The following is an 18,744-nucleotide window of genomic DNA, read 5'->3' as shown; positions in this document are numbered from 1 at the left end:
GATGGATAAGGTGGATGTGATAGGAAAATTGAATAGATTTGAAATGTAAATTGAGTAGTAAAAATCAATGAATTAGTTTGGATTAAATTGAAATTGAGATTTGAATTGAATAGAAAATTCAATTAGTTATTGTAAATTGTTAATGTATTAATAGTATAAATTGTTTAATTTCCATAGCTAACGTAGTACCGGAGACATTGACGAAGAAAGGAAAAGAGAAGGTTGACAAAGAGTAATTCGAAAACTACGGTTTGTATTTCTATAAATTGAATTTAATAGTTATTTACTGTATTATTTATTATTTAAATTACATGAAAAATGAAAATGACGTAAGTATTGTTAACTTACTATACTGATTTGAAATGTGAAATTTTAAATTGAAAAGGAATTGAAAAATCCTATTAACAGTGTCAGACTAGACGGATATAATTGGCCTACCATAGGATTGAAAGTGTTCAGGGATATTCGACCTTGAGTCGATAAGGCACCTTGTGTGTTGTACTGTTATTGTTACTGTTCTGGATTAAATTCCGATGAGGTACTCTGTACCGTACTATTATTATTACTGTTACTGTTATTTTTCGACTTCAGCCGGTGAAGCACTATGTGCTATACTGGTGTGTGGGTTGGATCCGTGTATCCGTCCAGGTCCGAGCTATGTTAAGAGGGGTAAACTACTGTACCAAAGATTGAATGATACCGACTGAATTGAAAATCTTACTAGTTTTTATTCTAATGATATATGTTTTATAAAATAAAGACAATTAATTGAATATTCATGATATGTTTATTTATTAAACTATATGGTTTAAATATAGATTTAAATTTAATTATTGGTTTATAGAAATACCACTGAGTGTATACTCAGTGTATGGTTTGTTTCCGTGCACAGGTTAGATACGAAAGCGACTAACAACTCATCATCCAAAACAAGCCCGAACTCAAATACTTGGTGATGTATCTTATTTTGAGAAATGGCATGTATCTAGGTTATCTTTTGGAAACCATTTTGAATGTGAATGTTAATAGTGTAAGAATGATAATGGTTAACCCAAGAATGCAAAGTTTATGTTTACAATATGGTCATTTATATAGCCTAATTGAAGTGATTTAATTAGTACCAAAGTACACTGTCTAGAAGTTTTAGGTTAAACACTTATTAATACACTCAAGTTGGATAATGTGAAAGGGATGTATTTAATCATGTTTTGGATTGGTTGAAAGATTGGTTTTAAATTTTGCTTGTTACTGAAGTTTGCAGGGTTGGAAAACTTAGACTATAAGGTTCCTTTTGAGTCTAAACGGCCTAGCACACGGGCGTGTGATCAGACCATGTGAGACACATGGCTTGCACACAGGCATGTTGTTAGGTCGTGTGTCCCCTGCACCTAAATTTTGTAAAATAGAATGCTCAGGTTTTACCACACGGGCAGAGACACGGGCGTGTATCTCAACCGTGTGGGGTACACGGCCACAGTACACGGGCATGTGCCTGGCCATGTGAAAACTACACTAGATTCGAATTGAAAATAATTCCATATGGGCTAAGCACACGGGCGTGTGTCTTGACTGTGTGAAACTAGTTTGTTCATGAGCAACAAACAGATAAGTACACGGGTAGAGGACACGGGCGTGTCCTAGCCATGGAAGTCATACGAGGTGACAACACAAGCATGTCATAGAGACACACGAGCGTGTCTCTATACTACACAGGCGTGTGGTACTATTCATTAAAAGAAGTCTTGGCAAATCTTACGAAAAAGTTTATAAGCTTCTGATTGGGTTCTGGTTTGTTCTTAACATATTCCATGAGCCTAGAATGTACCAAAAATGAGTTAATAAAATATATTACTAAATTATACAATGTTTAGTTTTATTTGATTCGTGTTATAAACTGTAGTGACCTGTAATACTCCGTAATCCCATTCTGATATCGAAAAGGGTTAGGGGGTGTTACAAGTTTATTCGTCATTTATACTTGTAAGTATTTAAACAAATTGGTCAAATAAAATTTCATTATTCACATTAATATCGTTTGTATTTGTCCTCAACGATTTTTGCATGCAAAGCAAAATGTAAACAAATATTAGCTCATTTATTACCTAATATTTAACTAATATTAAGTTGCATTACGTGGTTGGGCCATCATATAAGACGACAAATTGTATTAATAGGTAATCTAAAAGGTTCATAGTCTAAAAAATCGAAATTAAACAAATTGGTTAAAGGAATATTATGTTGTCTATCAAGTCCAAATGGGAAGATATCTTGTTTTGGGTATTAGAGTGTACTCCCAAAAAGTAGAGACATAGGTGTGATTGTCTGGATTGACAATACATTGGACATGACTCAAGTTGAATTAATCCTAGACCCGTTTATGGATTAATTCATTTGTGACGTTCATAGTGTGACTTACCTTAATTCTGAGTAAGTGACTGACTACGTGTGCATGACTCATATATTTTGATGTATTGAAAGCTTGAGTTCAAATAACTAAAGAACCGAAAACTGATACATTGGGTATATGACTTCTATATGATACGACTTCATTAATGATAGTGGAATTCATAGTTCAATAAATGGTAAATGATAGGTAGAAAAGTAATGTCACCACAGGTTATTTGTCAAAGACAAATGATTTAATCACTATTTGTTGATAATTGACTTTTCATAAAGGATGATGTAATGGTTACCATGAGATAAAATAAGATCATATTGGGTGAACAAATTTAACCCAAAGAGATTAATGATATCTTCTAAGGGTAACATACTTATGACTAAGGTCATTAGATAAACACTTGTAAATTACTTTCGTAATTGTATGCAATAAATGAGAGTTCAATAATCATACGTTAGTATAATAACTCCCGATTAAATAATATTGTAATTAATAAACAAAGATTTGAAACTTAATTATAAGTTATTTGAGCTCTAATTATATATTCAATTAGTCTATCTGTTAGTTCGATATAACCTAAAACGAATATCATCTCGATAATATAGAATGAACGAAAAATGATGATTAAGAGAAAAGATCGCATGTATCATTATCCACAATAAATGCATTTTCTTGCTAAATACATAAGATAGACTTAGAAATTAAATGAATTTGTTTGAATTATTATTTAGTTAATTACAATTAACAATTGAAATTCAAAATGAGAATTGGATTAATTAGTCATCATAACTTTATTAAATGAGACAAGTAAATATATTTTCTTATTGATCCTTATTATGGTAAAGTTACTATAATTTGATTAATTATAAAAGGACAAATTAAAATTATAATAAAAGGGTTAATATTTAGTAAATTAGAAATATATATTTTTTATTTCACAAGTAGCTTTAAAATTTTGACATGTATATTTTTTTAGTTATTTACTTCTAAATATTTTACCATACTCTATCTAACAATTATATTCACTATACTCTAAAACTCAAACAAGTCAAATATTTTTCAAAAAATAAATAAGAGTATTTAGAACTTTTAAATTTTAATTAATAATATTCACGTATTCATAATTTAAAATTATTTTATAATTTAATTCTTAATTTAATTATCTAGTTTTTAAAATGATTTTTATATAATTTTATTGTTTTTCTATTTTAAATTGCCCCGATGAACAAAAAGAATTATCCATATTTAAGAAAAAAAGTTTTACAATAATTATTAAACAAAAACTTCTGTTATTACAGTGATTCAAATAAATTAAAAAAAAAGAAAAAGAAAAGAAAAGAAAAATTGCAGACTCTAGAAAGAGAGAAGTGAGAACACCTTTGATGTTTGCTCATTTCACACCGCAGGGAACCAACTCCCTAACCGAAGCCTTCCTCTCCAATCTTAACCTTAAAATATCAAAATCATAAATCAAAATAAAGATCCTTCTAATGTCCAGAAAACATTTGAACTAAAAGGGTTTCGGAAAAAGAAAATCTTTCCGATCTGGAAAGAAGAAAAACCCTAGTTTTTGCACTCCACTGCCAAACAAATAAAGAAAGGTAAAAAGAAAGGGGGCAAAATGGCGCTTTCCGAGGAAGAGTGCTCAACGGCGAAGGCATCTTCCTCTTCACCGGCATCGTCGTCAGCGACTGTTTCTTCGCAAGGCGTTAACTACCTAGCCAAGTGTGTACTTAGAGGAAGTGCTATCCTTCAGGTCGCTTACGGTCACCTCCGTTCTCCTTCTTCCCTGGACGTCGTTTTCGGCAAGGTCTTTCCACTTTTTTCCTGGTTTTTAATTAATTTTAACTTTTATTCATCGAACTCGATCAATTTACTTAGTACAAACAATAATCAACTTGCATTTAGACAGTGCTTACCTTTTTTTTTTTAATTAGTTTCTAATAGGATAAGCTTTAAAATTTTCTCTTAAGATAACTCTATGTGTGGTTTTATTTTAATTCGTAAGAGATAAATTGTAATAGGAAAATAGTTTAAATATTCCTTGTCAATTTTTTTTAATGACATTTATGATGCTGTTTTCACTTTTCGACCTAGTATTTAGTTCTATATATGAACTAGAAGTTACTTTCAAACTGATATTTACATGGTTCATCCAAGACCTTGTGCTGTTACTAACTCTTCCTATAGCATTTCCATAACGACATCTTTATTTCTTCTTTAAATTCCCGTGCTCAAATATAGTATTGTAACGTTGACTTTTAATGCGTCTTTTTGAATCTACAGCCTCTCAGTTATTTGCATTTGCTTCTATCATCCTATTGTCAAACTTGTTTTTGATAATGATGGTGATACTTTAATGTTATTAATTCTGATAATAAGTTCCTTCAATTTTATATTAAGAAATCATTTATGTAAGTGCAAACACTTTCCAATCACACTGTGAAGAATTACCTTAGGAAATTGGGAGAACTGTACATAATGGAGACGGTAAAGTTGAAAAGAGAAGCAAATTTAATTCAAATATAACAGTTTATATAATTCTTGGATTTCACTAAGGCAAAAGATCACGTTGATTTCACATCAATCCGTGACTCGATACAATAGTTGAGATAGGCGTACTCATGAGGATGAAAAGTTGTAGTAATCAATTAAGTGGCTATCATTCATTTCAATCTATGGCTTACACTCAATTCAGTGTACCAACTACTGTAGCCATAGAGTTGTTTTGGGAAATCAATCTAAAAGAGAGGGTCTTTACTTTTGTGCAGTAGTGGTGTCATGGGTTAATATTCAAATGGGTTGGAATTGGTTTTCAAGAAATGGGATATGGTAATATAGAGAATTCTCCAATTGAGAACAACACACACAGATTTTGATAAGAGGATAAAGGGTTATGGATTAGTTTTCTTGGATTGTAAACCTTGTTCCTGAAGAAAGCTGTCTGGGTTTGCTCAGCTTTGAGTTTGACTCTTTGTTGTATTTGATGAATTTCTTCCTTCTGAAACTAGAGTGAATTTATGGCATTTCTGTAATGAGATAGCTAATCTAACCGTTTGTTTGATGGTGTTTTATTCATGAGACACCATAGAGTTGGTAATAATTGGTGAAAATGGTATGATAACATCTATAAATATATTAAAAAAACATTTTCCAATTGAACATAGGTTTAGATTAAAAGAATAAGGGTTATGGATTAGGTTTTCTGGATCATTGATGTTATCCTCCAAAAGACCCATTCTAGTTTGCTCTGCTTTGCGTGTGACTATTGTATCAGAGGAAATTACTTCTAAAACCACTGTTAATTCATGACATTTTTGTAAAACGATAGCTAATCTAACTGATTGTTTGGTGGTGTTTTATTCAGGAGACGTCCATAGAGTTGGTAATAATTGGTGAAGATGGTATTGCGACATCTGTCTGTGAGCAGACTGTCTTTGGTACGATAAAGGATCTTGCCATTCTACCTTGGAATGAGAAGGTCTATGGACAAAATACACAGGTCTGTACCAAAAGTATAATGGAAGCATTGTAGGACATATCCTCTTTATATTTATTTGTCTGAGAGTATTTCTTACTTTATTTATTTTTAATAATAGATCTTCTGGACTGGATAAAGTTAATATGATTTGAAGCAGTTTTTTGTAATACAATTATACTATAATTTCATTTTAAGTTAATTTGCTTTCTTCTGTTTTCTTTATTTAGATGCCTGGGAAAGACCTGTTGGTCATTATTTCTGATTCTGGAAAGTTATCTTTTCTCACATTTTGCAATGAGATGCACAGGTTTTATTTTCTATCCCGCAATTTAGTTTTCCATGTTGAAAGTGAACGTGCCTAATGGCTCTACAGCTGACATTTTGGTATGTTTACTTCCACTGTGACGATACATATTTTTTGAGATAGGTTTTTTCCCGTCGACCATATTCAGCTTTCAGATCCTGGAAATGCAAGGGATCAAATTGGAAGATTGCTAGCTGTTGATTCAGCGTAAGTCCCTTATGCTAAAGATTAATCTGTGTGCATGTTATTTTCTTGTGTCTCTGTGCATGTTGAAACTAGATCCATTTTTTTAAAAACTAACAGAATATCATGTCTAGCAATGCGATGGGTTGGCCTAACTTCCCTGATTTTCCTTTAACAGTGGCCGTTTCATTGCTACTAGTGCTTATGAAGACCGATTAGCCTTTTTTTCCCTTTCAATGTCTGGAGATGATATTGTTGACAAGGTATTGTTATTGTCAGACTGGATTCAGTGTTCTTGCAGCATTTTTTGTTGAAACTTTGTCTTACTGTGTATATGGAATTATGAGATCTTATCTGTGAGTATTTCAGAAAATATTTTATCCACCTGAGAATGAAGGCAGTGGTAGTTCTACTAGAAATGCTCAAAGAACTAGTATACGTGGTACAATATGGAGCATGTGCTTTGTTTCAAAAGATCCTATCCAAACAAATAAGGAGCATAATCCTGTTTTAGCCATTGTTTTAAATAGGTAAGAACTAAATTTATAAAGATGATCTAGGAAATGGTCATATTTATGGTTTATCTGTCTTCCCACGGGATAATATATATATTTGCTTGGGCTAGTCTAAGAAAGGGGTACATATTGTTACTGCAGGAAAGGTAATACCCTGAATGAACTGGTATTGTTGGGATGGAATCTATCAGAGCATGCAGTTGACATCCTTTCACAGTATCTTGAAGCTGGACCACTAGCACATAGCATTGTTGAAGTTCCTCATTCCTGTGGATATGCGTTGCTGTTTAGGGTTGGTGATGCTCTCTTGATGGATCTTAGAGATGCACGTAATCCACACTGTGTGTATAGAACAACCTTAGATTTTTCAGTCCATACACCAGAGGAACATATTTGTGTTGAAGAGTTATGTACAGCACATGAATTTGATGATGATGGGTTATTTAATGTTGCTGCATGTGCTTTACTGCAGCTGAGTGATTATGATCCAATGTGTATAGATGGTGAAAGTGGAAGTGGAAAAACAACCTGCAAACATGTTTGCTCATTTAGTTGGGAACCGAAAAGCGATAGAAGTCCGAGGATGATCTTTTGTCTTGATACTGGAGAATTTTACATGATCGATGTTTCCTTTGATTCTGATGGCCCTAAGGTGAATATATCTGATTGCCTCTACAGAAGTCAACCTTGCAAGTCCCTTTCGTGGGTCGATGGTGGGTTCCTGGTGGCAATTGTAGAGATGGGGGATGGTCTGGTCCTTAAGGTTGAAAATGAGAAGCTAATATACAAAAGTCCTGTTCAAAATATAGCTCCCATCTTGGACATGTCAATAGTGAATTACCATGGGGAGAAACATGATAAAATGTTTGCATGCTGTGGTGTTGCACCTGAGGGATCATTAAGAATCATACGAAGTGGAATTAGTGTAGAAAAGCTTCTAAGAACTGCCCCTATTTACCAAGGAATAAGTGGAACCTGGACAGTTCAGATGAAAGTTACGAACTCTTATCATTCTTTTCTTGTGCTATCATTTGTTGAGGAGACCAGGGTACTATCAGTTGGATTAAGCTTTACTGATGTTACTGAGTCCGTTGGTTTCCAACCTGATGTCTGTACTTTGGCATGTGGTCTTGTTGCTGATGGCCAGCTCGTCCAAATTCACCAAAATGCAGTTAGGCTTTGTTTGCCTACTAAGGCTGCCCATTCTGAAGGTATCATTATGTCTTCTCCCGTCTGCACAACTTGGTCCCCAGATAATATGAGTATCAGTTTGGGGGCAGTTGGCCAAAGTTTGATAGTTGTCTCCACTTCTAATCCATATTTCCTTTTTATTCTTGGGGTCAGATCGCTATCAGCATATAATTACGAAATATATGAATTGCAGCATGTGAGATTGCAGTATGAGTTATCGTGCATATCAATACCTCAAAAGCATTTGGAGATGAGGCATTTAAGCTCTAATGTAAACCTGGTGGATGTTGGTGGAGCTGTTCCTCCTGTCGGAGTTGGCATGGGTATTACCTTTGTTATTGGTACCCATAAGCCTTCTGTGGAAATTCTATCTTTTGTACCTGAAGGTCTAAGAGTTCTTGGTGCTGGAACAATTTCACTAACGACTACTATTGAAACTGCTATTAGTGGTTGCATTCCTCAAGACGTAAGGCTAGTGCTTGTTGATCAGTTCTATGTTCTGGCAGGATTGAGGAATGGAATGCTGCTTCGGTTTGAGTGGCCTTCTGCCTTCGCTCCTTCATCGGAACTATGCCTACGTAGTTCTATTCCTTTTCCTGGGAAGGTTGAGAATTTTTTATTGAATACAAAATTAAATTCGTTTGGATCAGAAACATGTTCTGTTAATATGGGTGAGAAAGATGGCCTTCCTGTTACACTTCAATTGATCGCGACTCGTAGAATTGGCATTACTCCAGTTTTCCTTGTTCCTTTGAGTGATTCACTTGATGCAGATATTATAGCTCTCAGTGACAGGCCTTGGTTATTGCATACAGCTAGGCATAGCCTTTCTTATACATCTATATCATTTCAACCTTCCACGCATGCAACTCCTGTGTGTTCTGTTGAATGCCCTAAAGGAATTTTATTTGTCGCAGAAAACAGTTTACATTTGGTAAGAGTCATTATCTTTAGAACATTGAATTACCGTGATTGTTTGGCTGTCATACTATTGATGATAGTTTATATTTCCAGCCTTGAACAGTTGGCTTTTGACTTATTGGAACTGTTTGGGAGTAAACTTTCTGAAGTAAACCTGGCTGACAAACTAATTTTCCATGATGTTTTTGGCATTTTCTTGATGTCTAAAGCTTTGGGTTCATACACTTTTATGGCTTAAAATTTCTCCCCTCTTCCCTAAATACTGCCAAATTTGTCTATCTGCCTAGTAATGGATAGACAAGTCTGTATGAGTTATGTTGGGAAATTTGGTGCTCTGCATATTATTTTGGAACTTCAACTCTGTAGAGCTATCAATTAAACTGCATCTAGCCCTTCCTTCCAAGTTAGATGACTCATTTTAGTAACTGTATGAGTGCATAGCATGGGTGGACCTGATTTCAACTCTTCCATTACTATACTTCATCCATATGGATTCATATAAAGCCTGTTTGGCTGTTCAAAAATGACAAATAAACTTGCAGGCAGTGTCGGAGCCAAGGGGGGGCTGGCAGGGGTCCCTGCCCCCCCTAAAATGGAAAATTTTCCATTTAGGCCCTTTGTAATTTATAAAATTTTAAATTAATAATGGTAAAATTGCATTTTGCCGCCCCCCCAAAAAAAAAAAAAAAAAAAATTGATTTAATGCTTTAAAAATTATAAAGATAGACTACTAAAATGGTGAAATTGCATTTTTACTATTGTAAAAATATACAATTTAACTCCGGCCCCCCAAAAACTTTGTTGGCAATGCCATTGCTTGCAGAGTTGTATATTAGTGGGTTGCCTGTTACAAATATAGGATGCAATGTTCTCATTCTTATCATTGATCCTTTTCCTCCTGATTCTTACTGAACGTTTCTCCTTGCATCCATAATCATCTATCCCCGATGTTTAAATTAATTGCTGAATACTTGGATATTTTCCTCTTTGTGTTCTGGATATGTATTTATATATGTATGAATGTATGTACACCTATATGTCATGTAAAGGAAATTTGAGCACATGGTTTGGTAGCTTGATAAAGGGTGAGTTTGGATGGGTGGTGCGTTTACCTGCGGTTAGTGTATAAACAGCGGTGGCGGTGAGATTAGATACTGTAGCGATAGTGTAGCGTGAGACAAAAAGTAAGCTAAACGCACCGCACTGCCGCCCCAAACAAAGCCAAAGGCAATTGAGTTACAATTACAGTGGATAAAAAAACTGTTGTCTGAATTTAAATATTATTTGATCAATTAAACTATGTAGCTTTGTTTTAGTGCGATGCTTGTGAAAATTAGATTACTGTTGGCTGCTAGTGGATTGTGTTGTCAGAGCTGTATGAATGAACAAGTGGGGTTATGAAGGAACTGTGAGTGGTTGATTGACATAGGTGGAGTGATGGACTGTTGTTGTAATTTAGTTATGGTTCTCTTACATGACTTAGATGATATTATTGGATTCCTTGTCTTCTCATAGAAGAAACTATGATTAGTAATAGCTTCCATTTTCAGAAAAATGTGGTTCTATTATTTATTTAAAAGCATCTCAATTCTAATCTGGTGCATGATTTGGTTGAAGTCACTAGTTTTAATTTTGTGTTTAAGGTGGAGATGGTGCACAGTAAGAGACTTAATGTGCAGAAGTTTCATCTTGAAGGCACTCCACGGAAGGTCCTGTATCATAGTGAAAGTAAGCTTTTAATTGTGATGAGGACTGAGCCAAATAGTGACACATGTTCTGAAATTTGTGCTTTGGACCCCCTCAGTGGGTCTGTGATGGCATCTTTCAAACTCGGACCTGGAGAAACTGGAAAATGCATGGAACTAGTTAGGGCTGGAAATGAACAGGTTCTAGTAGTTGGAACTAGCCTGTCTTCTGGTCCAGCCATAATGCCCAGTGGTGAAGCTGAAAGGTTCATTTACTTTGTTATCCCTATTTTTCCTCTTTGGGTATTGAAGGGCTCAACTTTTTATCTTTGCTTGAAGCATGGTGACTTAAACTGGGTAACTATTTTTTAGAAGAGGGCTCGAGAATCCTTATAATTGACAGAAAAATTCTCCCCTCCCTTTAAAAGTTTCTGAATATTCCATGCTTTTAGTTCCATATGTTTTGATTCGATATTTTTGCTACAGCACCAAGGGCCGTCTAATTGTCCTCTGCATTGAACATGTACAACATTCAGATAGTGGGTCGATGACGTTCTCTTCAATGGCCGGGTCATCTTCTCAACGAAACTCACCATTTCGTGAAATTGTTGGTCATGCCACTGAACAACTATCAAGCAGTAGTATCTGCAGTAGCCCAGATGATACTAGTTGTGATGGAGTAAAACTGGAAGAAACTGAAGCATGGCAGTTCCGGCCGGCTTACACAACCACTTGGCCTGGAATGGTACTTGCTATATGTCCATATCTAGGCCGTTACTTCTTGGCCTCTGCTGGTAATGCTGTAAGTTGCAAACCACAATTTATTCCTTTAAATGCTAGAGTTCTGCCATTAATTAGTCTATTAAGATGTTGATCCTTTTTACCCCCCAGTTCTATGTATGTGCTTTTCCCAATGATAATCCTCAAAGGGTGAGAAGATTTGCAATAGCGAGGACGCGGTTTATGATAACATCATTGACGGCATATTTTACTAGAATTGCTGTAGGCGATTGTCGTGATGGTATTCTTTTCTATTCATATAATGAGGTGAGAAAATTTTGCTGACTGTAAATGGTAAATTCATTTCTGATGTCAACCATGTCCTTTAATGCTTATAGATAGTTTTTGTATAATTTTCAAGATTAATATGGTAATCAAAGCATTATGGTGATCTTATCATTTGTGATTTCAAATCTACTTTGGTAATAATCATAAATGCTACTGAACTGTTAAATTAGAAAATAAAACATCAAGGGATAAACTAGCTTTTATAAAATAAATTAGGTAAACAAATTGAATTAGATCTATTAAAATTTTATCAAAAGGAGAAAAATATTTATTTAAATTTATACGACATTTAGAAAGCCAAAAAGGCAATTTATGTTTAAGTTTTCTACAACTAATATTACTTTAAAAAGGTAAAATATCATACATAAAACGATTACAATTTTGAAAGGGAACAGGTTTTTAACTCTTAACTAGAAAAGGGTTTCACCAGAATAGTTAATTTTATATATTATTTCTCGTTGGTAATAAGCATCGTAAACAAATCACCTTCTGAGAGATCAGTGCCACCAGAAGACCGTGAGTTTCTTACTTACCTACATGGTGATCTAGTCTCCATGTGTAGATCACCATGACTTTTGGGGTGATCACTCCATAAGACACTGTCATGGTGTAACCAATTGTTCTTTAACCTATTTACAACTCCCTTACCAACTGCATCGCTGTAATCATGATCTTTGATATCTATTCTAAACCAACTCTACCTTCTTATACGCTAGGACTCCAAGAAACTGGATCAGACATATTGTGACCCATCTCAAAGGTTAGTTGCTGATTGTGTTCTTACTGATGCTGATACCGCCATTGTTTCAGATCGAAAGGGCAGCATTGCTGTCTTGTCTTGTTCAGATCGTCTTGAAGGTAAGTACATGAAACCATGACTCGTTTTACTGTCTAGTTGTATGTATGGTTACATTTATATGTATTTCTTCATATGTTCTTCAAGTTTTATAGAGGCCCTTTTTTATCTTCAAGTTCTCTTAGTAGCTATTGCTATAGTTTGCTAAAGACTGATCACAATGTTGTGAATATATTATGCAAGGAAGGAAATCATTGTCTTCAGGAATTTATTTATTTATCAAGCCTTATTAATCTGATTGTTGGAACGAGTACTCCACAAAAAGTTATACTGAAACTAAATTTCGTGTTATATTTATTTATGTAAAACAATTTTATAATAGTTTAACAGTGTACATGACTAGTGAGCTCAAAGTATTATTAATCGGATGGTCTAATCAAATGTATTATTTGGTAATTTGTGCCTTTGTGGAGCATAATTTAGATAAGCAAAGCATTTCTTTTGAAGTTTTCTTAAACAATAACAATTTCATATTTGATGCAACTGCATTAAAATATAGTTTTACCAAATCATATGAAAAAAAGTTTTATTTATCGTTATAGAAGGAAAATATATTTTATGGACAAAATATTTGGATTTTTGCATTTTACATATACAGCTTAAATGTTATCATTTTAAAATGACATATGCTTTGACCTTGTACGCTTGGCTAATTGTATTCAATGAATCATAAAGCCACTGGCTCCTTAAATATTGTTTTATCCCTGTAGCTTTTCACCCTCAGGTTTTTTCTTTCATTACACACAATTTTCAGCACTGCATATTTAATACTCATTGTGATATATACGAAGGGAATAATAGTTTTAGTAGCAAAACAAAAAAGAGAAATAATACCAGAAGTGTAAGGTAAAGGATGTAGAAACTGGAACCCCCAACTAGGAACTATCTTAATGACAGTAAAATAGCTTAGAGAAACAAAAAACAGTTGGAACCTTGACAAAGACAGTAGAAAGCATGAAGCATTCAAGGAGAAAAACAGATGAGTAGTCCCTAGACCCATACAAATGTGAAGTTAAGCACTTTTTGGGATCTGTATCAAGATCTTTAGTTTCATTAGATGCTAACTTCTTTAATGGTGGGATTAGGAGGTCATCGCTGATTGCTATTACCTTCAGCTGGAACCAGAACTGGATTTTGTTGTCTGAATGTTAACATAGCCTATTATCCTGTGTAAATGAAATAATGGAGCCTAAGGTCTTGTTTGATAACCTGTTGAAATATTTCAATTTATTGAAAATTAATACTTTCAGCAGTTTAATCTTTTAAACGTGTTTAATAATAATTATCATAAATCAATTGATAGAGCCTCTTCAGTGAAAAACTATTGAAAAAGATAAGTAGATAAGAAGTGACTCATTACCATGAAGAATACATTTTTTCTTTTACAATATTTTAAATTAATTACTTTTATTATTAGTTTGGATGTTAAAATTAATTATTTTTAGTTTTTATGATATTTTTATATTTAACATTTTTACCTTTTATCAAATATTTTTATATTCAAATTAAAATTAATGGCAAATATATAAAATGAAAATTTTCAAAATTTAACATCTACATTTATCAAATAATATATTAATATTCAGCAGTTAATTTTCAAAAACAGACCAAACAATTTTTATAATCCAAGTTTACTAATTAAATTTAACATTAAAAATTCAGCACTTTAAAAATTTTTCAATTTATAAAACGCAAATAAACAATGAATGTGTGATTCTAATTTTTAACATGTATTTTAGCTGCTGATATGCTTGTGTTTCTGTCCGGGATAATTTCATTTATTAATTTTTAATGTCTCAGATAATGCAAGCCCTGAACGCAACTTGACGCAGACTTGTGCATACTATATGGGTGAGATTGCCATGAGCATCAAGAAGGTAAATCGTTGCAGCTCATCATTATCAGTGATATTATAATGTGCCTTGGGTTTTATGAGATCAGGCTAGCCAATTGAAAGTCAAATAAAGATCATTAGCCTTGGTGATATTATCAACAATTTTCTATTTAGTATCGTTGCAGCTCGTCATTATCAGTGATATTGTAATGTACCTTAATTTTTATGAGATCATGCTAGCCAATTGAAAGTTAAATAGAGATCATTAGCCTTGGTGATATTATCAGCATCACTCTATTTAGTATTGTTGCAGCTCATCATTATCAGTGATATTGTAATGTGCCTTAGGTTTTATAAGATCATGCTAGCCAATTGAAGGTCAAATAATCATTAGCCTTGGTGATATTATCAACATTATTCTATTTAGTATCATCAATATAATTGTAAAGGATGATGTAAATTCCAGGTTCTACCTAAAAAAGGGTCTGCTTCCTTCATAGTGAATTATATTGGTTATTCACTTGTCTAAATAGAGAAGTTGTGCATGGGAAATTAGTGCTTATAGGAATAAATAACGAGGATGGTGTGAATGTGGTGAACAAGGGTTACTATAACGAAAATCTGTCACAACAACTCAAGATTGATGATAAGAGGTATTGCTGTTTTCTGGTTGCATGTAATCCCTGCCACAGTTATGTACAATTCACTGGGTCCATTTTCTTGTCCCGAGAAGCTAGAGTCAATTTCATTCAGTGTAGAGTTCTTGGAAATTATACTGATCACTCTGCTGTACTAAGCCCAATCATTGGATTATTTGAGTTCTAAAGTCACAAAATATGCTAGAATTTTTTTTGTTTAGTGAGCAACTATATCTTATAATTTTTTTTCTTGGTATAGAATCACCTGTTTTGTGATTTTGAAATAATCTTGCTGTGTGGTGTTGTGGAAGTTTGCTTTCAATTGATTGAGGAAAAAGGTAGACATTTTCTTTAATGATTAGTTGCTATTATGCTTTGCCTGCTTAATATTACATTTGTGATTATTTCTTGGAGTTTAGTGAGTATTCATGAGGAGGGGGAAAAACAGAGCAACTCTTTTGATCTAGCAGTTTTTATCTCATAAAAGAAAATATAATACATCTAGAAAGGGTTTTTAGTCTGATATGTTCCTTTTCAATTTGATTTGACCGAAATCCTTTTGATAGGTGAGATGCTAAATTCTTATTATCCCTGAACTCTATGGATTTCATTTTGTGCTTAAATGCTGAACAGTGCACTAATGGTTATACTGTTTGTTGCTTGTTCTTTGGGCAGATAATTTACGTTTTAAGTTTTTCTGGACATGGTTTTTCCTCTTTAACTAGCTGTTTGAGATATTCTATATATTTTTTGTAGGGTTCATTTATTTACAAACTTCCAGCTGATGATATGTTAAACAGCTGTGAGGCTCTGAATGCAAGTCTTGACCCTTCACATAGTGCTATAATGGCCAGCACACTCCTGGGAAGCATAATGATCTTCATACCTATATCAAGGTATGGATTAATGTTTGGGGATGAAGTGAATTGATTTCAGTATTGGAAAGTAATCTGTATCATCTAAGTGTTGGATCATTTAGTTGTACCTTCAATAATGGGCCGAGGTTAATGTCAATAGACATGGTTGGTCTTTAGCGCTGCATAGGCTCCCATGTTCTGATATTTTGATTTATGTCTGGATTTGGGACTTTTGTTTGATACATTGTATGTTTCTGTAGGGAGGAATACGAACTGTTGGAAGCCGTCCAAGCTAGACTCATTCTTCATCCATTGACTGCTCCTGTATTAGGCAATGATCATAACGAATATCGTAGTCGTGAAAACCCGGTAAGAATGTGTTTTCAAGGTGATTTGATCTTGAGCAGTACGCACTTGCTACTTTTAACTGTAGAGCCTTGTAGATGTTGATGAAAATTTAATGCCACTAGCTTTATTCAGCCAATGAAATACTGAAATCTAGGAGCAATTGAGCCTCTATATTAGCTCCTTGCTGTGCTCTGTTTCTTTCTTTAGTTTTGCCAATCGTCCTCCATTTTTCTAAAAAAATGTTATGCTTCATATTCTTTCTTTGGTGTGGGTCTTGGGATCCAGGCTGCTTTTGTCTGTTTGATGTTAATTCAGGGGTTCAGAAAAAGCAAGCCTCTTTTCTAACTGTGGTTTATTGTTTGTTTGTGGGGATAAAGGCTGGCGTCCCCAAGATACTTGACGGTGACATGCTATCTCAATTCTTGGAGCTTACAAGCATGCAGCAAGAGGCTGTATTGTCATTTCCCATTATTTCTCCAGTTACTCAGAAGTTGAGTCCGAAACCACCACCTTCACCTATCCCGGTCAGCAAGGTCGTGCAACTCCTTGAACGAGTCCATTATGCCTTGAATTAATAATAACAAGATGCTATTTGAGACAGCGTTGATGAAGGAGAGATCAATAACAGTAACAAATATGGCTTGTGATCATAGTTCTGACTCGAGATATCAAGGGAACATCAAAAGTGGCAGTGTGAGGGCTGGGTACAAGAAGATGACAACCACCGGCTGCAATCATGCACATTTTGGTTTTATAGTCCATTACAGAAATCGGAGGTTGGGTAACACAGCTGCAAGGCACAAGGAATAAATAGCTGAAGTAAATGGGTAAAGTTGGTGCTATGTTTTTCCCTTTGTAAGTAATAACATTGTATAGTTGGTTCAAATGGAAAATGTAAGGCCTAAAAAGCAGCAATTGAATTGGGTTTTTTCTTCTGCAACAAAATATTACATGTTTCTTGTTTAATTTTTTTTTTTTTAAAAAAGCTCTCTATTCAACCTCAAGAAAGAAGCGAATGTCATTTTTTCGTTTTTCTGTAATGATTTAGTTTGATGGGTTCCATGGCATAATGCCAGAAATTATTATTTTTAATGATTTAAGTTGATGGATTTCAGATAAATTTATTTTTATGTATGATGTGAAATATAACGGATGGATTTTAAAATAGTAATTATAAAAAATTATGGAATTGCAAAACTTCTCTTAATGGGTATGCTTATGTAAAAGTATTCTAGTGGATAGATTTACTTTTTATTGTTCATTATATTATTAAATTAATATTATAAAATAATATTTTTAAAGTATATTAATATACTTTAATCATTTAAAAAGAAATTATGTGATTTAATTAGAAACAAAATAAATATTTTTTACGAAATGTTTTGTAATTTTAAACTATAAAATAAAATGAAAATAATAAAATCCTAACTCATAATGATTTGATTCCAATTTCATATTAAATATATGGTATTTATTTATATTAATTACCATTTAGCTTTTCAATATTACGAACCAATATGTAAATTATAAAGTTAATATGTAATTTTTTCATTATATTTTTAAAATTATCATTATATTTTAATTTGATTGATATTTGCCATTGTCCATAAATTAAAGATAAATGTGCTATTATTCTTTTAACTCTATTTTGAACTTTGTTGTTTTACTGGTATTTTATTAAAGTTAGCCACTAAAAATTAAATTTTGCTTTTCAATTTTAATTTAAAGTAATTTGAAGACAAAATTTAGTAAGTATTTTTATATTTTACTTTAAATTTTAAAAATAATAATTTAATTAATATAATATTAAAATTAAATAAAATGGCCATTTTATAAAAATAAACTTATTTTTATCATTTATGATATATGTATTTTTTTTCCAAGTTTTTATTTCATTTATAGAAAATTTAATTAAAAATCAAAATTGATTGCAAAATTTAATAAAATTCAAATATTAGTAGTAATATTAAATCACATAAGAGTTGAATGGTAAATTTACTCATATTTTTAAAATATAACGGCAAAAATCAATGAAAACTAAGTATGGTGACAAATTTCAATATTCATCAATAGTATGATGACAAATTTACACTTTAACTCTAAAATATATTTTGATAAAATGGAAGAAAAAGATCATATATAAGTGTTGAGTGCATTGATAAGGTACATTGCACTTCTAAAGGAGAATGCAAATTCAAGCCTTGGAGACGACATTATTATGAGGAGCAATCACGAGCCCTGAACATGGACCATAAAATGGACATAGAGAATACAAAATAAAATGAAAAAAAGTTGATGAAGTTTTTCATATAATTAATTGTTTAAATTTTTATATTTTCATTATTAATATACATTTAGAAAATACTATAAATTATATTTTGATGCATTTAATCATATTTATTTTAATCATAAATAGAAACTAATTATAATTATAATTATTGAATATTAAATTTAAATAGATTAAA

At 32.9% G+C, this 18,744-nt stretch overlaps 1 protein-coding gene across 1 annotated transcript; it reads left to right on the top strand.

The window, feature by feature from the left end:
- The first annotated feature begins 3,692 nt into the window (after positions 1-3,692).
- LOC108456740 (uncharacterized) lies at positions 3,693-17,409 on the top strand. Its single transcript, XM_017755373.2, has 15 exons — positions 3,693-4,208; positions 5,766-5,900; positions 6,107-6,186; positions 6,307-6,390; positions 6,545-6,629; positions 6,736-6,896; positions 7,023-9,006; positions 10,637-10,944; positions 11,165-11,480; positions 11,570-11,725; positions 12,463-12,604; positions 14,403-14,479; positions 15,831-15,970; positions 16,192-16,300; positions 16,657-17,409. Exons 1-15 carry the CDS (start codon positions 4,020-4,022, stop codon positions 16,852-16,854), a joined length of 4,164 nt encoding a protein of 1,387 aa, XP_017610862.1. The 5' UTR covers positions 3,693-4,019; the 3' UTR covers positions 16,855-17,409.
- Positions 17,410-18,744: the final 1,335 nt, after the last annotated feature.

The sequence above is a fragment of the Gossypium arboreum genome, chromosome 9 (assembly GCF_025698485.1).
Source record: "Gossypium arboreum isolate Shixiya-1 chromosome 9, ASM2569848v2, whole genome shotgun sequence".
Lineage (NCBI taxonomy): Eukaryota > Viridiplantae > Streptophyta > Magnoliopsida > Malvales > Malvaceae > Gossypium > Gossypium arboreum.
Note: the sequence above shows the minus strand (reverse complement) of the source record. Positions and strands in the feature narration are given on the sequence as shown.